The 21,818-nt window shown below is 35.8% G+C and overlaps 2 protein-coding genes and 2 non-coding genes across 5 annotated transcripts; 3 read left to right on the top strand and 1 right to left on the bottom strand.

The window, feature by feature from the left end:
• Positions 1 to 1,452: 1,452 nt before the first annotated feature.
• Positions 1,453 to 1,525, top strand: TRNAA-CGC (transfer RNA alanine (anticodon CGC)). The gene has a single exon. It is a non-coding gene; the product is annotated as a tRNA-Ala (tRNA).
• Positions 1,526 to 1,631: 106 nt separating this feature from the next.
• On the top strand, positions 1,632 to 1,704 carry TRNAA-CGC (transfer RNA alanine (anticodon CGC)). The gene has a single exon. It is a non-coding gene; the product is annotated as a tRNA-Ala (tRNA).
• A 5,563-nt stretch (positions 1,705 to 7,267) lies between these two features.
• Positions 7,268 to 13,537, top strand: LOC18434921 (calcium-dependent protein kinase 2). The gene is made up of 8 exons (XM_006844982.3): positions 7,268 to 8,100; positions 10,726 to 10,869; positions 11,047 to 11,199; positions 11,637 to 11,749; positions 12,058 to 12,225; positions 12,520 to 12,647; positions 12,942 to 13,041; positions 13,121 to 13,537. Exons 1-8 carry the CDS (start codon positions 7,446 to 7,448, stop codon positions 13,211 to 13,213), a joined length of 1,554 nt encoding a protein of 517 aa, XP_006845045.1. The 5' UTR covers positions 7,268 to 7,445; the 3' UTR covers positions 13,214 to 13,537.
• A 367-nt stretch (positions 13,538 to 13,904) lies between these two features.
• LOC18434922 (zinc finger CCCH domain-containing protein 14) lies at positions 13,905 to 19,334 on the bottom strand. 2 transcript variants are annotated; one of them, XM_088858713.1, is made up of 4 exons: positions 18,856 to 19,334; positions 15,662 to 15,731; positions 15,167 to 15,258; positions 13,905 to 14,611 (listed from the first exon to the last, which is right to left on the bottom strand). In XM_088858713.1, the coding sequence occupies exons 1-3, from the start codon at positions 19,022 to 19,024 to the stop codon at positions 15,201 to 15,203; spliced, it is 297 nt and encodes a 98-aa protein (XP_088714839.1). In that variant the 5' UTR covers positions 19,025 to 19,334; the 3' UTR covers positions 13,905 to 14,611; positions 15,167 to 15,200. The 2 variants fall into 2 exon arrangements, with proteins under 2 accessions (XP_088714839.1, XP_006845044.1); XM_006844981.4 differs by lacking the exon at positions 15,167 to 15,258 and having other exon boundaries at positions 18,856 to 19,323.
• Between the last annotated feature and the right edge of the window lie 2,484 nt (positions 19,335 to 21,818).

Raw genomic sequence — 21,818 nt, 5'->3', positions numbered from 1 at the left:
AAGACATACAAATAATAGCTTTATTATGCTTTTCACTAACATTAATGATGCAGAAACGCTATAAATATATCCGACGTTCCTTGTACTTTAATATTAGGGAATTTTATGTAAATATATCTTATATTTTTCAGAATTTAAAAGGTACCCCTAATATTTTATATTTTATATTCATGTTCTATTTTTTAAGAACACGTCTAATATTTCGATTTCTTGTTTATATATATCGAATTAAGCTCAAAATTTACGTGTTCGTCATGCTTGTTACCATAACGTATGTATAAAAAAAAAACAATTAAGCAAAAAAAATTTACCAAAAAGAATTTATAATTTTTGGGGGAATTTTATTTAAATAAAATTATTATTCTTGTATGTATTTTTTACATGTGCATGATGAGAAATATGGGCACTTAAATTTTAGCTTTACCCATATTAAATATTGAACCCGAACAATGTTTTGATCATGTGGACCCAATCCGAATATTGTTATTATTTAAATAATATTTAATATATAATATTTAAATATTTAAATATATATTTTCTATTTTTAGGTGGGGTCTAGTCAGGTTTGGGTCCCATTTTTTTTTGGGTCGAGGTCCAGGTCCAGCCAACCCCAACCAGACCCAACCCAACCTAATGCCACCCCTGCATTTTATGATTACCAGATAAGTATTTTTAGGAAAATATTTGGCTTTCCAAAATTTGGACGGCCGTATTAGAAGATTATTTTTCGATGCCTACATAGAGTGGATATGATTTTGTCTTTTTTTTTCTCTTAGGTTGGAATGGATGCTAGGTTGAAGGATTTTAATCTTCAAAATTTAGTCTTAAAAAAAGATTGCCGGCGCGAAACTGAATGCATAATATGTTCCCGCAAGAGTACATATTCTTTTGACAATGTTAAAAAAAAAAAGCAGTCTTTTGACTATATTTAACCTAGGCTTAGCGAGTTAACATTAAAATTTGCAGATATAAAAAGTTCAGAAGGTACGAAGTCAGAGTTAAATAAAAAAATTTAAAAAAATAGCTGCAATCCGAAGCGATTGTTACTTTTATTTTGGAAAAAAAAAAAAAGAAAGAAAGGAAAAAAGGAGTAAACATAAAATCAAGAGTCGCCAAGACCCAGGCGCGACTAGACCCGATTGGGGTCTGAATATGGGTCCAAAAATTAGACCCAACGGGTGGGATCCGGTTCTATGTAGACCCGACCCAGACCCCCACCCAAACCCAAACCCTAAAAAGTAACATATAATATTTAAAATATAAAAATATATATATTTTTTAATTATAACTTAGAGTCTGGTTGGGTCCGGGTCCCACAAAACTTTTTTGTCCTTGGATCCGTCTTGACCACGACCTGGCTCGACCCGTTACCACCCCGTAAAACACAATAAGTGTGTCGGCTTGAACTTCCAAAAGAACAAATTGCGTTTTGAACCCAGCCTATGTGTTCATGGGGGTGTAGCTCATATGGTAGAGCGCTCGCTTCGCATGCGAGAGGCACGGGGTTCGATTCCCCGCATCTCCATATCCTCTTTTACTGATACCGAAAATAGGCAAAGTTTTTTATATAGTTATTTTTATGTTACAAAGTTTAGGATACAAAAATTAATAATTGGCCGCTGTTCATTGGTGGGGGCGTAGCTCATATGGTAGAGCGCTCGCTTCGCATGCGAGAGGCACGGGGTTCGATTCCCCGCACCTCCATCTGGTTTTTGCATTATTTATTTTTTTAATACTTTTTTAATAGAGTAATTTTTATCAAATTCATTTTTTAATACTTTTTTAATAGAGTAATTTTTATCAAATTCATTTTTTATCGAGTCCTTTTAAGGTCCTTTTTGATCGAATGGAGTCAATGGACTTTTAAGGCTATTTTTAGTCGGATAATCTTTGTAATTTTTATTTTATTTTTTGTCTAATATTTTTTATGGTTGTCTTCAGTCGAATTATTATTATTATTATTTATTCTCCTTTTTTTTTTTTTTTTTTAAGGGTGAATCAGTGGGGAGAGGGCCTCTACCCTTTGTAAAAATTGAGCTTAGGATATAGCATTGCAAATCATCAAGCGCTAACCAATTAAGCCCAAGCTCTCTTCCTAAAAGTATAAATATAAGGGATTGTATACTATGAGAACATTTATCTTTGATACCTAGTCATTGGATGTCAAATCGAGTGGCTTGGGGCGCATCACAAAATTTGAGAAATTCTTTTTAAAATTTTGAGTCTGATCAATGATATTCTTACTACCACCTGATTTAAAATGAAGGATAAAAGTAATTTGACCTCTTTGTGTCAAAGGTAAATAGTCTTTTCATGTACTTTTCCCATATAGGACTTTTCCGATATATAATAAGTCCAATGGCATGATATCTTTTTAAGGTTTTTTTTTACCAAAACCTTTTTGTAAATTTCATTTTTATCCAACGTTTGCAAAACTACTTGGTGTTGCTTCCAATAATTTTGCTTAGTTCCAAGCACTAGAGATAGGAGTTGAATTGGCCCTTCTATTAAAGAGTTTTCCTTTCTTAATGCAAAGCAATCCAGGTCTCCTTATTAATGCCCTTAATCCTCTAGTAGACATTTTTGGCAGATTACACCTACTTTCGTAAGACTAATATGGTAATTGATTCTCTTGCGAAGAAAGCTATATCTATCTCAAAAGATATTGTATGAAGGGCTAAGCCCCCCTGATTTTCTTTCTCTATTGCTTATTTTTTATGTTGCACATATACCCTGCAACAGGGTTATACTCAATTGAGCTTGTATTTTTTTTAATCCCTTCTTAATAAAAAACAAGTAGGGAACCTTTTTACCCTACTGACTTACCCAAAAAAAAAGTTTTGAAGATCGTCTATAATAGAGTGATTTTTGTAAAGTATACAATAAGATCATTAACCTTTGCTATAAATCACCCCTTAGTCATTAGATGTTTCCAATGGAAGATGGGTCACCGGATAAATTTTCTTTTGAAACTCATGGCACGGAAGGGTCTATCTCTTATCAATGAAAAATAAGATGACAACTTTATACTATAGAAATAAGACTCACCTCAAAAATCCATTAGAAAATGTGGTTCCAATGTTGAAAAACCCTCCAATTGATCATCCCACCCTTAAGATACATAGATATGACAAAAACGATTTCAAGTCTTAAAAATAGTGTATCTTGTAATAAATTATATAGACCATCCATTTTCAAGATTTCCAAGTGTCTAAAGATTTACTCGATCGGCACTCTATCGCTGAATTTCATAGTTTGGGGCAAAAATAGATTCTTAGGCCATCGTAATAATTTCCATCGCTAAAACTGCTTCTTCCCCGAACTTAAAGGTGCACCTTTTTTTTATTATTAAAAATGGTCTCATACACCCAATAAAAATAGGATACGGTTTTTATGAGTCGATGTAGAAATGAGTCACCTCTTAAAAATCTATTTTTGAGATGAATTTTTTGACCAAATTTTAATATAAAGAATATGAAAAAAAATTTCATAAAAATATGTTTGAGAATTACAAAATAAATGAAGAAATTAAACCAAAATCAATCAGATAACCTACAAATAAAATAGATATTATCCTCGAAATTTGAACTTCACGGTGCTTCAAAGGAAGGATTTTGTATGCTCCCTCGGGAGCAGCAAATCTCCTCACCATGTCCATTGCCATTCTAATGCTCACCAAACCCTCAAAATGGACTTCTCTTCGGGGAGCACCGCAAACTTGTCCATGTTAATGACTATCTTCTCTCTCTTTCTCTCTCTCTCTACCATCCTCTCTCTCTAAATGAGGTGAAGTGTGATTGACCAAAATTTTCTTCCTCTCATAATCGGATATTAATTGAATCAATTATTTTTCCAAGATCTTTTCTCAAGTTTAATTATTTTATGTGTTATTTTTTTAATAAGGTGAGGTAGAAATAGGCTCTAGGGCCTCTATAAGAGATTCCCTCAATGTTATAAAATGGTGCAAAGGATCAAAATTTACCGTAGTCCTTATGTTATGTGTGGTTGCAGTATGTTGGTTTTTTAATATTTCCTTCACTCATGTCTATCGAGAAGCGAATGAAGTAAATTATGGGTTGGTCCAATGAGGAACAACTTTGCCGGATCTTTCAATATTTCTTTCTCTCATTATTTCAACCATCCATTTTTTAGTTTGAAAAGTCTACAATATACGTTCTTGTAACGTATTATTTAGACCATTCATTTTCTAGTTTAAAAAATCTACAAGATACGTACTGTTTTTTTTGGAGCTTCAAATCTTATAACCAAGAGCAAATAGATTTATAATATATTTTCAGGTATAGCCCTACATTTTATTGTAATGTCTAAGCCTAGTTAACAGTGATAACACCCTTTGAATAAAGGTGTGGCTAGTTTTAGGCCTAGTCTTTGCACTAAAAAATAGAGCCACACCTTAAAACCCCCATTGAAAATGTGATTATGGGGTGGAGTATCCCTATGATAGCTTCAAAACCACTTTTGCCCTAGTATAAATTTTGAAGTACAAAAAATTAGCTTAGATCAAGTATATTTGTAAACACTAAAATGGACAATTCATATGATGTGTTACAACTTACATGATACACTAATTAATAGAGACAATTATGGCTCTAATACCTACTTTTTTTATCTTTTTTTTTTTTTTTTTTTTTCTTTTTTTTCTTTTTTCTTTTTTTTCTTTTTTTTTTTTTTTTTTTTTTTTTTCATTTCAGAGCCATAATTATCTCTAAGGTTTATGAGTTGCCAAAGCGACATTTTCCAAAGTGGTTTTGAGGTGTGAATTTTTATTGTAAACTATATTTCTCGACACTATTTAAAAGGTGGGCTTTATTTTGATTGTTTAGATCCTCGGTTCTATACAAACCGCACCCTATAATTAATGATTGTTAAATAAGTGAAAAGTTTATATAAGTGTGAGGTTCTAAACAATCAAATTAAGACGCACCTCAAAAATTTTATTCAAAATGATTGTTTCGATGTTGAAAAACCCTCAATTCAATCATTTCAACCATAATATGCATGGAGAAAAAAAAAGTTTTCAAATATTGAAAAAAGTGCATCTTGTAATGTATCATCCAGACCATTAATTTTCTAGATTTTCAAGTATTCACAGATCTATTTGACCTACACTACTTTGAACTTCAAATTTTATTATTAGAGATAAAATTAATTTTTTAGGCCATTGTAAAGATTTATAATATCAAAACAAAATATTTCGGGACTATTTTAAATGTGCACTCTATTTTGATTGTTTAGAGCCTCAGCCTTATACAAACAACACCCCTTACATAATAGTTGAACCATACATATTCCTCTATGGCAAGGTTTAAAATGTCACCTAATCAACTCGGGAATAATCGACTCAACTCGAATAGAAGGGCACTTAGGCCAAGTTGGACTCGGGTGAGTTGGTTTGGGCAACCTTTTTTTTTTCACATGGGAAAATAGGTCATTTATTTTTTTATTTTTTACAACCATTAATCCATATACAATCCCTAATTTGATTAATTTGGATCCAAATTGATCTATCTTAGCCCCCAGAAATTCATGCTTTAGATAACAAAACTAAATTTAGGTAAGATTTTTTTCAAAAAAAAAAAGCCCCATCTTTGAGACAAAATATCATTTCTCTCTTATTTCTCAACCAAATCATCTAATTCAAAATGTTGGTATCAGAGACCCTAAAAGATCCCTATAGAAATTTGTTGAATATAAAACCATAATCGAAGCAATTGATAGTTCAAATTTTGGGGAGTTTTTAAACCCAAAATTGAAAATATTTTCTCTTTTTCATTTTTGCACCAAATCTGTGCGATAATGTTCCTATTATATTGATCTACAAAAGCCCTGATAATATTTTTGAATCAAAACAAAAAATCTCCAATTTCGGCTTTTTGTTTTTGAATTAAAACAAAAAATCTCTAATTACAAATTTTTATTTTTTTGTCCAGCATCTTTCCCACCTTATATTATCTAGATACTTTTTATTTTTTAATTTTACTTTGACTTTGTTATATACCTCCTATCACATAAAATAAAATTCAACTTTAGTTAGGAATATTCTTTTCTAGACTTTTTGTAATTCTTTTGCTTGTTTTCTTTGTTTTTTTTCCTATCCATTATTTGCCCGTGTCGACCGAGCTGAATCGCCGAGTTGGCCTGGAACGTACTCGCAGCCAAGTGTTTAAACTCTGAGTTGTGGTATGGACTGAAATTGGTGAGAGAAAGGAATATTGGGACCTTTGTGCAGTGGAAGGTGATTCACTGGTATGTTTGGTTCGTATTTTTAGAAAATATTTTCACACAAAAATATTTTTTTATATGGTCAAATGTTAGAATATTTTCATATCAATTAGTTTTAATGCATATTTTCACACAATTTGGCAACTAATAAATATAAAAATATTCTCCACATTTGACTACATGAGAGAATTTCTTCATGTGAAAATATTTTCAAAAAAACATTTTCATACGAACCAAACATACCATTATAAATGTTATTAATTGGTACAATAAACAGAGTAGACCGCTTTGGAGGTTGCTATCCATTTAAGCAAAAGCTCTGAATATTTGTTATGGGGATTTTCTTTTGAGAATGTTATAGAGATGCCAATGATAATGCATATGGTTTGGCTAAGAGGGGGCTTTATTTGGATTCTATTGTTGTTTTCAGATATTATTATTCCTTGATTTTGTTGTAACCTTCAATAACTAATAAAACTAAGTAATCTGATAAAAAAAAAAGAAAACTAAGTACTCTGGTCTAACAAGGGTGAGGATTTTAAATTTTTTCTTAAACAGTCACATGCCCAAGTAAAGGGGTTAAGTTATATTAGGTAGGCAGGCAAAAATTTTTAACTTATCATGTATTTTAAACCTAAAGTATTACGATGATGACTCTTGTCAAAGTATATATATATAAATATATATATATATATATATATATATATATATATATATATATATCAAAACTTATCATGTATCCTGAACCTCAATCTTAAACTCTTATTTTTTTTAAAAAAAAAAAAAAAAAAAATTGTTGTGGTATGAGTACACTGTAGCAGTATGCATCATGCTATTGGTGTGGTAAATGAAAATGTAATTTGCAAAGTACCACAATTAAGGATAAAAATATCATCTCACCGCCCTATCCGTAAAATCCGGCAATCCATCCCTTGTTCCCGCCAAACCCTCTGAACCCCTACTTCCAGCCCAGCTCAGCCCAGCCCAGCCCAGCCCCTGTCCTCTCTCCAAAACCATTAACCGTCCCAGCCTTTCTCTCTCCCCAACCAATTACACACCCCAACTCTCTCTCTCTCCTCCACACCATTTCAAAACCACATTTTCACCCTCTTTCCCTCATACAACTCGTAAGCCCACCACCTCTTCTCTCTTCCCTCCACCACCTCTGTCTCTCCTCCATATCTCCCTCTCTCTCTCACACCATGGGCATGTGCTTCTCTCAAGCCGGCCGTAAGGGCCCGAAACCGGACGCCAATGCGAAAGAACCCCCTTCCGGCCCCAAACCCGACCCCCCCATTGCCACCTCGAAACCAACACCAACCCCCCCACCTTCTAAGCCTCCCCCTATCGGCCCTGTGCTCGGCCGGCCCATGGAAGACGTACGCGCCACTTACATCATGGGCAAGGAACTCGGCCGGGGCCAATTCGGCATCACCCACCTCTGCACACATAAGGCAACAGGCCAGCCATTCGCCTGTAAAACCATAGCAAAGAGGAAACTTGTTAACAAGGAAGACATTGAAGATGTGAGGAGAGAGGTTCAAATTATGTACCATTTAACTGGGCAACCAAACATAGTTGAGCTCAAAGGTGCTTTCGAAGACAAGCAATCTGTTCATCTGGTTATGGAGCTTTGTGCCGGAGGCGAGCTGTTCGATAGGATTATCGCGAAGGGGCATTACACGGAGAGGGCAGCGGCAGCGCTGATGAGGACCATTGTGCAGATTGTGCACACCTGCCATTCAATGGGGGTGGTGCACAGGGATTTGAAGCCGGAAAACTTCTTGTTGTTGAGCAAGGACGAGGATGCGCCGCTGAAGGCGACGGATTTCGGGTTGTCGGTGTTCTTCAAGCAGGGTACGTGAGGTTCAGGGGGGGGGGAGGATCCCTCTCTCTCTCTCTCTCTCTCTCTCTCTCTCGCTCTCCATCCAAAAAACAGGAGGAATTGGCCGCTGTCACACACGCAGGAACACACACGCATATACTGACCCGACCCGACCCGGGAACATGCACCCTTATACGGCCAACCCAACCCGGGAACATGCACACATGTACGGCCGGCCCGATCCAGCACTGCAATCATTTTTATACTTAATTTTTTTGTCTTTGCTTTCTAGTAGGTTCGGCCTGTCCCAGAGCGGGCTAGGGCCCCTTCGGCCCACTTCGGGCCAGGTGCTTCCGGGTCGGCGTAGCGTTTTGCTTTTCAAGAAAATATTAAAGAAGGACCCAAAAGATCTCGTTCATTTCATGAGAGTTACTCTTCAAAAAGCTTGTCAAAAACTTTTCAAATTACCCATTTTCGAAAGGTTGATAATCCTAAACGATCAGGGGCATTTTAGTAAATTCGCTCTACTTAGGTAAATGGAACTAAATTATGATAATACCTCGGGTTGTTAACGTGGAAAAGTTTATATTGTAGAAGTAAAGGTGCACTTCAGAAATCCATCAAAAAACCCTTTAACCGATCATCTCGATATTAAGATATGGATATAAAAATAAAAAAGGATTTTTGGCATCTTGCATAAAGATTTTTATGTATTTACAGATCTACTTTGAACCATTTTTTTTGTTTAAAATTTTATAATTGAAAATAAAAATAGATTCTAAGACCATCCTACAAAATTTTGACACAAAAATTACATGTTATGATAAAATTTGGAGAGGCACGTCTTATTTTGCTTGTTTAATATTGCAATCTTATTTGATTGTTTAATATTGCAATCTTATGCAAACCGCACCCATAACAAAAATACCTCTTATTGTACAGCAATACAAAACGTTCTTCTTCTTTTTTTGGGCAAGCTTTTTATGCCTTCTCTACAGCATAAAAGTTCTATCCTCTCCCTTATCCAACCGTCTATTCTGAATGGAGGGTTAAGATTGCCCCAATCACAATGTCATGTCTCTACACTATTTTATTTTTATTTTTTTTTCTATAAACTATTTTGATGCCGAATTTTGGACATCTATTCCCTATTAAACTCCACTAGCAAAAAATATAACTAAAAAAAATATTTTCAAAAAAATAAAAAGACTAAAATACCCTTAAAAGTTTCAATGCGTATTTTGATCATTATATTTTATTGAAATTTTATTTTTAATATTTTTTATAGGTGCGCCCCAATGAGAAGATGGTACGTACCAATTTCATATTCATACAATTTGTATAAAAAAAACTAAAAATAAAATACTTTGAGACGTTGGATCTGAGATCAAACGGTGCGTGGCTCTCTTGATCAAAATTGAATGGCTGGATGGTAAGGGGAGGATAGAACTTCTGTGTTATAGGGAGAAGCATAGAAACTTTTTCCTTTTCTTTTTTTTTGTGAGACAACCTTGTTTCGTTTTTCCAAACAATTAAGGGTATTAAAGTAATTTGGCCCGAGTAATAACAAATGGGAAAGGTTTCAATACTTCCCCTGCAACATAGAAGATCTATGCTTCTCCTACCATCCAGCCATCCAATTTTGCTCAAGCGAGCCACTCACCGTTTGATCTTAGATCTGACATTTCAAAGTATTTTATTTTTAGTTTTTTGTTATACAAATTGTAGGAATATGAAATTTGGTACATGCCATCTTGAGCGCACCTATACAAAAAATTTAAAATAATTTTTTGATAAAATATAATGACCAAAATACCCCTTGAAACTTTTAGGGGTATTTCGGTTATTTTATTTTATTGAAAATATTGTTTTCATATTTTTGCAAGTGCAAGTTTAATAGAGGATTAGACGTACAAATTTTGGTGTCAAAATAGTTTATAGAAAAAAATAAAAAATAAAATAGTATAGAGACTGACATTATGATTGGAACAATCTTAACCATCCATTCAGAATGGACGGTTGGATAAGGGAAAATATATAAATTTTATGTCGTAGAAGAAGCATAGAAAGTTTGCCCATAACAAATTACCAAAATGGTTCCCAAACCTAAATTTGGGAATTTCAACAAATTTTTTTCTCTGGCTCGAGTGCCAACAAATTACCAAAATGCCCTTCTTGTGTAGAGTTCCATACCCTAACTCTAGAAATCTCTAACAATTTTTTTACGAGATACCTTAATGAAACTAAACATTCACAGTGAACCTACACTGCTAAGTGATGAGAGAGAGAGAGAGAGTTGCCTTTCAAAGTGAACCTATACTGCTAAGTGATGAGAGAGAGAGAGAGAGCATTTGTTATCTTTATATTTCTATGAGAGAGAGAGAGAGAGCATTTGTTATCTTTATATTTCTATGAGAGAGAGAGAGAGAGCATTTGTTATCTTTATATTTCTATGAGAGAGAGAGAGCATTTGTTATCTTTATATTTCTATGAGAGAGAGAGAAAGTGAGAGCATCAATTACCTTGATGTTTCAGAGAAACAGCTATGGACTCAAATGAGAGAGAGAGCATCAGTTACCTTGATGTTTCATGAGGTATAGTTATTGACTCATCTCTGTGAGAGAGAGATGTGGACTCATGTGACTGTTGTTGAACAGGGGAAGTATTCAGGGACATCGTAGGCAGCGCATATTACATAGCACCTGAGGTTTTGAAGCGAAAGTATGGACCAGAAGTTGACATATGGAGCATAGGAGTGATGCTTTATATACTCCTCAGTGGAGTCCCTCCATTTTGGGCAGGTGGGCAAGCCCCATAGTTTCTCTCACTAAATTTCAGTGCTAGAACCAAACAAGCAAAAATCAAGAGAGAGAAACTAGAAACATTAAAATTCTTTCATAGCCCTTTTTATCATCTTTTTAATCTAACAACTTGAAATGTATTTTCCAATACTCATGTTATTGTGTCAAATTCTACAGAGTCAGAGCACGGGATCTTCAACGCCATTTTGCGTGGCCAAATTGATTTCACGAGCGATCCATGGCCGTCGATCTCAGTCGGTGCCAAGGATCTTGTGAAGAAGATGCTTAACTCTGACCCTAAGCACAGGCTCACAGCTTTCCAAGTCCTCAGTAAGATCATTCCTTAGCTCATACGGTTCTCATTCTCAGTGATTTGTTCCTCGTATCTCAAAATTATTTTGCAATGAAGTTCGCTGGCTTGTACCCCTTCTTACCACCCATCTCTCTCTCTCTCTCTCTCTCTCTCTCTCTCTCTCATGCACGAGTCCATTTGCGAATGGTGAACAAAGAAACATGTTTCTAAGCTAGACTACCATAAACATAAGGATTTAAAATGATGAAAAAATATATGGGGACTTATCGCCTTACTGAAGGAAAGGCCTTTGTAAAGCATAATGGCGGATCAGAATTTATGCAGTTGATCCCAATTAGTTGAAAAAATGTTTTGACGATGATGATTTATAATTATCAGAAAGATAATACCACTCAAATGCAATTAAAAGCCATGTTAATTGAGTTCCTTCTAACTAAGAGCGTGCGGGTTGAAGGTCATCCATGGATTAAAGATGGAGAAGCACCTGATATTCCTCTTGACAATGCCGTCTTGAGCAGGCTCAAACAATTCAGAGCCATGAACAAGTTCAAGAAAGTCGCATTAAAGGTAAGGTCTCCTAAGCAATTCCCTAGCATAGTTCTCTATTTTCCAGCACAATATCATAACCACCCTAATTTTTGGTCTTTGTAAAACCACTGAACTTGCATTTTCCTGCATAACTAACAGTCACTGCAATGTTCTCATCAACAATTAACAGTGGTATAGTCCATATTAGTATAATTAAATGCGAATGGCACTATTTTTATTCGTAGTTACTCTGAAAATGAACGACAAATGCACAGAATTCTTTACAAATTATTGTCCATATCAAACTCAAAAGATTATAACATTTAGTGTATTAATGTGGTGGACAGGTCATAGCAGGGTGCTTATCAGAAGAAGAGATTATGGGATTGAAAGAAATGTTCAAGAACATGGACACTGACAACAGTGGAACAATCACACTTGAGGAATTGAAGCAAGGCCTCTCAAAACAAGGAACTAAGTTGTCAGAGTACGAAGTCAAACAGTTAATGGAAGCTGTAAGTCTTTCTGTCCTTTCACGGACGTATGCACGCATGTCTATATATCCATGCACAATTCTCTGGACATATGTAGATGTTTTCTTAACTAGGCATACCATATAAACATATTCATCCATAACATCACTCTGCACAAATGAGTACATAGATGCATTATTATACCAAAAACACAGTTTATCCATGGGGCTTATGAATGTATGCGTATGCATTAATAAATTTCCATGCGCACTAAAATGCACATCATCTTTTCCATTCAACTCCACTCCTTGTAATGTACGTTTTCATATTTTACAGGCAGATGCTGATGGCGATGGAACCATTGACTACGACGAGTTCATTACGGCGACCATGCACATGAACAGGATGGATAGGGAAGAACATCTCTACACTGCGTTCCAATACTTTGACAAAGATAACAGTGGGTATGTACAGATGTCTCTAGAAACAAATTACAATGATTCTGTCACAAACATGGCTCTGCTAAGAAAATAAAAAAGCTATATTCACCTTTGTGAGAGATGTGAAATCAAAATTACATCTGAAACTCAGAGACGCAAATAAATTTTCTCATCAGTTCCTTAATTGTTTACCTTGCATGAATTGAATTTCGAGTAGAGTTAGGGCAAATTTAATCTTAAATCCAGAAGTTTCAATCCCAATCTGAGCCTGAGGGGTTTCTTGATCTGAAACTTCAAACTTGCATTTTGTTCCATCAGGTACATCACCCCGGAGGAACTAGAGCAAGCATTATTGGAATACGGCATGCATGATGGCAGAGATATCAAGGACATTCTCTCTGAAGTAGATGCAGATAACGTAAGTCAAAGAATATCTCTCTCTCTCTCTCTCTCTCTCTCTCTCTCTCTCAGTTAAACTAGAATTTTGATGCATTTAGGATGGGAGAATCAACTACGATGAGTTTGTGGCAATGATGAGGAAAGGGAACCCAGAGGCGAACCCAAAGAAACGACGTGACAAGTTTGTCTGATCATATTTTTGATACCTGCCCATGACTTTTGAAGAAGCAATTGTAATATTAGTGGCGGTAAGGAGGGTTCATTCAATGTATTTTCATGGCGGGGTTTTGGTTAGTGAAATTCATGCACAAATCTAACTGATTTGGATGAAGGGAAAGAGGTGAGAGGGGGGAGAGGGAGGTGAGAGAGGGAGAGATTTGGGGGGAGGGGAAAAGGGGCCAGTTAAAACTTATATACTAGTGTGGAATGGAGAGTGGTTGTATCTGTTTCTGTTTCTCCCTTTATTGTCCCTCTTTCCATGTATCTTTCAATTGTTAAGGCAATGATTCAACCAATGCCTTCTAGCAGCACATCCTAAATGTTAGGGTTTCATAAAGGACATTGGACATTAACTATTTTCATAAGAATAACCATCCTGACATTGATGAGTAAGAATATTTACAAAATATCAAAAAAACAGAAGACAGATTACACGGATGAGTACTCTTTCTTCCTCTACTAAATATGACGGGTGCATATGGCAAGAAGGTCCACAAATATGGCACAAAATTTCAGTGGCATAAGTTTTGTAGCATGCATAAGTCACCATACAATTGGAAATACAAATGGGAATACTGAACGTATTATTCAATCTTGCCATAAACCAACACGTCAATGCACAATTGGAAGAACCATGGATGGTTTAAGCCAATACTAGAGATATAGCAAAGTCACCCAATTAGGCATGTCTCTTATTTCTTTCTCAGTACAGTGCCTTACTATCACTATAGATTCACATCCCATGACAATAATAGAAAAGGAATTCCTTACATCAAGCTTAAAACACAACACAGGTTCTACAGATCAACAAAAACAGAGTAAAACATCGGGCATAAACAGAAAAGGATTACCTGAAGCTGATAAAAAATTCCTTAATAAATGGTCAACCTGCTCATAAAAAACCAGTAACAAAATCACGCTATCTCCTGTTTTCGTATCAATACACAGGCACATTTGCCTCAACAAGATCAGCCGGGTAATTTGCTGAAGCTTCATCGGCAGGTACACCAGGTGGGTTTGGCTCTGAATAACCCTGAGAGTTCAAATCTGAGCTATTATTATTATTGCCATAAGAATCAAAGTATGAAACATTTCCTTTAGAAGAGTTTGAAGGGGTTCGAAGCTCTTTTTCCCCATGAGCAAAGTGGCACTTTTCGCCAAATCGGCAGCCCTCAGAAGTGCCGAAGCGATTGCAGAGCTTTGTTTTGTAGCCATTGACTGTGAAGCTTGGGTCTCCTACTGGTCCAGAGGGTTTCCTAATGGAGGAGGCAGCCGTGCCAGAGGAGAGAAGGTTTAGAGCTATGGAACTGACCCCTCCTGGAGCATAATGAAGGAAATGGCAAGCCTCCCCAAATTGACAACCAGATGTACTGCCCAGTAGTAACCAACTCAGTTAGGGAAACAAAACAAAAGAGCCACTAGAGTGTTTGTGTGTGTGAAAGAGAGAGAGAGTCTTGGTTCTGCAGTAAATATGGCTCTCTCTCTCTCTCTCTCTCTCTCTCTCTCTCTCTCTCTCTCTCTCTCTGCTTATGTGTGTGTCAAAAGAGAGAGGGAACTCGAATAAACAATCCTTATTGTATGTTGATTATCGTAGGAAAGGAGACAGAGAGAGCAGATAATTTGGATATAGAAATCTTCCCGGTATTTAGAATATCAGAATAGAGAAATACATGAGTATTTTGTAATTTTTTTTATAAATGTTCAATTAATGATGATTTTTTCTTTCCTTTTCCATTCACAAATCACCAAAAATTTAAATGCCAATTTTCCATAACACATTAATTTATGTTCTCCACTCATTAATAGTTGTTAATGTCTTAAACCCTGTCTTAAACCCAGATTAGCCCATCACAGATTTCTGTGACAAACTCCAGGTTGCCAAACAAATGCTCCTTGGAATCTCCTTTTCTCACTTTAAGCAGTACCTGGTCACCCAGTAGTCTAAAGTAATTTTTCACTTCAAGCCATTGAAAGCTGGTCTGAGAGTGAAACTGCTGCCTTGAAAGAAATGCTACACCTGAAATGACAAAATACTGGTCTGGTTCATGCACTTCCAAGTTCCTCTACCTTTTTTCCTTTTTCCCTACGAAACCATACTATAATCTAATGGACTATGGAACACCGTAGTCCATTGGTGTCATCACCATTCAATGAACTGAGGGGCAGTCATGAAGCGACAGCATAAGACCCACCAGACAGGCTATGATCCAGTGGTGCATCCCACCCTCTCTCCATCTCCATCCATAATTTTGTCCTACAATGATGACCCAATGGGCTATGGTTTACCATAGTCCACAGAATTATAAAATGCTTCCTCACGTTCCCATTATTATCATGATGTTTCAATGCGTCTTTTGCTTTCAGTGCACCCTATCAGACAGCGATCATAGGAAATACAGTCAGAGTCACCAATTGCAAACCTGAAGAACTTCATGCAGGGTTTTGGCTTTGCTCCCAAAGACATGTTCTGCTGACTGATATCTCTATTATCTGCAAAATCATATTTGAGCAGTAAGGGATCATTTAGAGCGAAAAATCATCAACTTTAGGCAGTATTTTTCTTTTAACAGGTAGTCTTATCTTTTCTCAGACGTATAAAATCCGAACTATCCCTATGTTTAGGAGAATGAATCCTAAAAACCACATCTGATGACCAATGGTATTTCCAGATCCATTCTGCACATAGTAGTTCTTACACTTCATTTGCAAGTAGAGATGAATTTACCATATGTTCCTCAGTTCATTGTGCTACTGCCATCTGAGTCATAGTGCAATGTATAGCTTGGATTTATTCAAATGACATAAATATCCCTATAATTATATGTGCAAACAGACAAAGACGTACATATACATGTCCTATGGCCTCTATCTCCAGGTCCATACGCATGTATATTTCCTGTGTCCACTTCATTTGCAAGTAGAGATGATTCTACCGTATGTTCCTCAGTTCATTGTGCTACTGCCATCTGAGCAATAGTGTGATGTATAGCTTGGGTTTATTCAAATGACATAAATATCCCTATAATTATATGTGCAAACAGACATAAAGACGTACATATACATGTCCTATGACCTCTATCTCCAGGTCCATATGCATGTATATTTCCTGTGTCCAGCACCATTTTCAAGTTCCTCCAAAACAGTTACTTGAAAATGTGATAATCCATGGCTCTTGATCTTCTAGCCACTGTAGAGAAGTCCTACAGTCCACTAGATGAAGGAATAGTCCAGCATACTCAAGGTGAGAATGACATCTATGATCTGCCGCATAACTCTATGTAGATATGTCTAACTGGAAGCTCATTGCTCACTGATCATAGTGCCCCAAATGTAATAAACAGGATGCGTTAGTGGGGCCAATTTAATCAAGGTGATACGCTGCACAAAGGAGTGCATGTTGCCTTTGCACCTCGCTTAGCCTAACCGATCTCACTTCCCATAGCTTCCTCCTAAGGTTACAAATAAAAAAGGGATGCACTCAGGTAAGTTGATCGGAAGGTCCTCAACAATCACCCTCCCATATTCACCACTCCTACAACCATAAATTAGCTTTTGCCAAGGGAACTCTTCGTGGTTCTCGACAAATAACTAAATATACAACAATGGAAAAATAGGAACTTGTTGTTAAACTCAAAATTTAAAGTAATATTTCTAAGACAAAATAACCACATTGGCAGAAAAAACACATCCTTTCACAAAACATAAAACTATTAACACCCACGGATGTTATATTTTGTTTGTCAATAAGTACTAGCTATCTGCCCATCCGCTTCACATTAATAGTTTTTAAAAATAATAGTAACACTAACAATAATTACAAAAACAAATCATACACATAATGGAACATCAAAATAGAAGAAAGGACATAAGGCTCAAACTTAAAGACTCATAAAGCTACGTCAGCACTTTGTAATTTAGCTCATACGAGAAATATAAACACTACTTTTTGCTTAGAAGCAAAACATCAAAGAATATCCATGTTAACAAGTGATGACAACGAAGAATGAGATCTGATTAAGTTCAACTATAAAATCTTTATTTTTAATGAAATCATCTCATCTTTATTACAAAGAATTTTGATCCAAGACCACCAACAGAAGTCCAGACTAGGAGTAATCCATTAACTTTTATTTTACAGAATAACTTATTAGAGATCACAAGATAATAGCTTTAATTTTTAGCATGAAAGTTAGACTATGAGAAAGGAATCAAATGATAAAAGTTTCCAACATCACCAGGGTTTTCCCTTTCTAGCCCCAAACTACATCAAAATGATCTCTATGGCATTTTCTTTACTCCTAAAAGCTCCATCAAAAATGCAAATAAAAAGAAAGGGACAAGCATGAATGGTTGGTGTATCAAACATGCAAAGGGCCTTTACAACCTCTTCATCCAAAGAAATGCGAAGACTTTCTCTTCTGCCAAAAAGGATCAAATTCTTCCTTTGATAAAAAAGACCTTCAATTCAACCTAGAGGCTCAGGCCCCAGCCAAATCATTCAGCCACTGTCAACAAATCAATGCAAACTTTATAGCCTTGAGTCACAATCTTCTCCTAACTAAAGCATGTAGAATGCCTGTATTTGGAACTTCAGGTAATTGCACAAAAGTTTGTAAATTATAAGTAAACTAGAAAATACCAAATAAAATTTTTACCCAAACCATGTATACAACATCATCATCATCATCCGAGCCTTATCCCAAATATTTAAGGTCGGCTACACGAATCATGTTCCTTCGTTCTGATCAAAGGCCAGACCCTCATTCAGACCATAAGTCACCATATCTTCTCACTACTTCCATCCATGTCCTCATAAAAATATGAAGCTAAGTTTTATGCTAGCCGCCTACCTCACACCTCCTCTTGCATCTAGGTTTGGACCGGCGCCACCGGCTTGGGACCGGCCATAAATACATAAATACATATGCAGCGTATGCCTACAAATGTTTGTGGCACACATAAATTATTGCCAAGATAACATTCACATAACGGTTAACAGAATTTGGAAAACATCAAATTCAACAGTGAATTACACTAACAGAAACCAAACATTATGTGATCATAAGCACATGGAATACGAGAGAGAGAGAGAGAGAGAGAGAGAGAGAGAGAGGCGATGAATACATATACACAGTTATACCAGCAAACTTCAAGAGAAGCCCAATATCAATATGAACTCGAACACACCAAAACCATCATAACACAATTCCATCCACAAAGCATAAATATCAAATCTAACTCAATTAACAAAGCACGGGGAATTCAATATCCAAAAAACCATGATAATAGACAATTTTTAAATGAAAACACTGCATCTGCAAAAATATCAAGAGAATGCCTAATCGGATATGATCTTCAGGACTCCATATACATTGAATTTTGGTTGTCGAATAAAATACATCACATTCCATCCAACCAAACATTAAAACCCAACACATGAAATTCAAGAAAACCATTGTACACCTGATGAAATAAAGCAAAAAAAAAACAGAAATGTAAAAGGTTACAATCTTTGGCATGGCTCCATTAAAACCACACAACAATCACAGTTTTCAACGTCAATGACAGTAATTGAAACAACTTACTGAAGGGAGAGAAACAATTAGAGGATTACCAGAAGCTCCATGCCTGAATCGACAGTTGGAGCCAAAAGGGCAACCTTCTGGAGTGTTGTAACGCCTGCACTCCATGTCCCCATTGCTCCATTCATGGGTCTCAGAAACCCTAGGGTTTGTACCAGACCCAACATCCTCAGAGCGGGGCCTCTTGATCATGGGCTCCATATATTCTTATAAAAGAGACGCCAGGTGAGTCTAGTTCAGGAATTGAAGAGAGATGCTTTCTCTCTCTAAATATTCTCTCTCTAGAGATTAAGATTCTCTCTCTAAAGATCAAGATTCTCTCTCTAGGGTTTCTAGGGGAGAGTTTTTGCAGATTCTCTCTCTAAAGATCAAGATTCTCTTTCTAGGGTTTTTAGGGGAGAGGTTTTGCAGCTGCAGAGTTGGTAGTGTATAGAGAGAGGAGATATTTTGGAAATTTGTTTTATGCGGATTGGACGGCATTTCCACGAATGCTGTCCATAAAGCATCCATCGTAAAGATAGAAGGGTACGGTTTGTATAGAGCTTAGGCTCTAAACAATCAAATTAAAACCTACTTTCAAATAGCCTCGAAAATGTGTTATTAACATTGGTAACCTTTATGGGAGATTTAAAATGTATTTTTCATCTTTATTTAAAGTTTAAAGCTTTGAAAATATTGTGGATCGGCGCATCTATAAAAACTTAAAAATTTTGAAATTGATGGTAAAAAAATGCATTACAAAATACATTATTTTTAAAACTTGAAATCTATTTTTTTCTCATATCTATGCATCTTGATGTCGAGATAATCAATTTGAAGATATTTCGACATCCAAACAACCTCTTCTAGTAAATTTTTTTATCTAGGATCTAATTTGATTGTTTAGAGCCTCGGCTCTATATAAACTTTTTCCAAAGATGAATGCAAATCTGTGTTCCATCTAAAAACAATTGAAACTAAAATGTAGAACTAGGATGCACCTCAAAAATCCATCGAAAAAATATATTTTAAAGTTGAAAAACCCTCTAATTGATCATCTCGACATCGAGATGTATGATTATGAAAGAAAAAATAATTTTGAGTCCCATAAATAGTGTGTTTTACAACACATTATCTAGACCATCCATTTTTTAAACTTTCATATGTTTATAAATCTTCTTGATTTTAACTATTTTTGGAGTTTAAAATTTTATAATTAGATATAAAAATAGATTTTAAGATAATCTTAATAATATTTTACGTCAAAATTATATGTTATGATCAAATTTGAATGTGCGCCTTAATTGGATTGTTTAAAGTTGCAACCTTATGGAAATCCATCTCAAAATAGATTTATTAAGAGGCCCACATTTCTACATATGTGGGCTTGGCCACATAGAAACAAGGTCCGATATTTTTTGTGTGGAATAAGGAAAAGGGGGCGATTTGTATAAGGCCGAGGCTCTAAACAATCAAAGTAAAGCAAACCATCAAATAGTGTTGAGAAATGTGGTTTCAATACTGAAAATCTTTGTGAAATATATTTTCATCTCTAATTATAAAATTTAAAGCTTAAAAAATAGTGTAGATCGAGTAGACCTATGAAAACTTGAAAATCTTGATAATTGACAATCCAAACATAAGTTACAAGATGCATTATTTTCAAAACTTGAGGTGGAGATGATCAATTTGACGATTTTTTGGCACTAAAACAACCTCTTCTAGTAAAATTTTTGAGGTGTGCTTTAATTTGACTAGCAAAATGTACGTGCACATGTTTTATAAAAAAAGAGAGAGTAACTAAAAATTTATGAAAACACGTAAAAAATCAATATTCTGCTTGGCCCAAAATGAGATGTATAGATGTATTTAGAATGTCTTTTAAAAGCCTTTTAGAAACTTTTTGTATTTTGAATTTGATGTTTCATTTTTTTTTTGGTAAATAAAAGTGGGTAAGTCAGTGGGGATTTGGTCCCTACCTTTTTATGAGAATGGAGTGAGAGACTTCATCGTGAACCTCAGCAATACTACAGCCCAGGCCCCAAACCATTCTCTAAAGTTGATGTTTTAAAAATTAAAAAGATCAGCCATTATTTCAGTATAAATCTCTCTCTCTCAAACTCACATCATTCATATTTCTGGTGACTATTTCTTGTTGAAATTAGGAATCTTGTAATTTCTTTTTGGTTTCTTATTTGAATGAATTATCTCCACTGTGCCGTCTACTCTGAGCTTACTCGAACTGAGAGCTGCTCAAGAATCATCAGGCACAATCCAGAGATCACTAACACCTCTATCCCCTGTACCTGGTGAAGCCCCAGTTGCTGGATAAGACGAGCTGTCCACTCTCAAAGCAGGGCTTAGCAAATTGAAATTGTTCACTGACATTGTCTCTGCTCGAAAAGCGAAGAAGACGTGTTGTGAGGATGAGGGCAACGACCCTAACAGATATTCTATAGGGAGCAACAATGCATACAGTTCGAGCATTAAGAAGTAATTCAGTTATGGGACATTGGCATCAACTAACTTTGTTGGTGGGTCTTATTACTCGGGAGTGAAGATAGATGGAGAGGATGAAGATTGAGTTTATTACAACAACCGCAAGTCGGATGTGTGCACTGTTCACCCGGAGGACCAACCATTAGCAAGCAAGCAATCGATATTGCAGTCTTCGAGGATGAGCATTCTCTCATGGAGGAACAGGAAGCTGAGTTTCAGATCACCAAGGACAAAAAGGGACCCACTATGAAAGAAAGCCCATGAGGAAGAGGGCGGCGACGATAGCGATTATGATCGGCGGCAGCTTAGTTCCTCAGATGAGTCTCTCAGACTAGGGGTATGCATGAAATTTGGTATCTACTATTCTATATTGTGTCTCTACTATATATCAAGGTCATTGAAGTTGACATATAGGGCCATTGTCTTCATATCTATTGACTGATAATTTTAATGTTGAAGTCAAGAATCTCAAGGGCCTCATTAAGTGCACATCCCACCATTTATATGCACATCACCC

Source organism: Amborella trichopoda, chromosome 1 (genome assembly GCF_054954075.1).
Source record: "Amborella trichopoda isolate Santa Cruz 75 chromosome 1, AtrichopodaSantaCruz75HAP2 v2.0, whole genome shotgun sequence".
NCBI classification, from domain to species: domain Eukaryota; kingdom Viridiplantae; phylum Streptophyta; class Magnoliopsida; order Amborellales; family Amborellaceae; genus Amborella; species Amborella trichopoda.
The sequence above is the reverse complement of the archived record's forward strand: the minus strand, read 5'-3'. Positions and strand labels throughout refer to the sequence as shown.

Bases quoted from the DNA above. Each gene is read 5' to 3' on its own strand.
- LOC18434921 (XM_006844982.3), top strand. From the start codon at position 7,446: ATGGGCATGTGCTTCTCTCAAGCCGGCCGTAAGGGCCCGAAACCGGAC. The intron at 12,648-12,941 runs GTATGTACAGAT...TTGTTCCATCAG, and splicing joins TTTGACAAAGATAACAGTGG to GTACATCACCCCGGAGGAAC. The intron at 13,042-13,120 runs GTAAGTCAAAGA...TGATGCATTTAG, and splicing joins CTGAAGTAGATGCAGATAAC to GATGGGAGAATCAACTACGA.
- LOC18434922 (XM_006844981.4), bottom strand. From the start codon at position 19,024: ATGGAGCCCATGATCAAGAGGCCCCGCTCTGAGGATGTTGGGTCTGGT. The intron at 15,732-18,855 runs GTAATCCTCTAA...ATGATTTTGCAG, and splicing joins ATTCAGGCATGGAGCTTCTG to ATAATAGAGATATCAGTCAG. The intron at 14,612-15,661 runs GTTTGCAATTGG...ACTACTGGGCAG, and splicing joins CCCTGCATGAAGTTCTTCAG to TACATCTGGTTGTCAATTTG.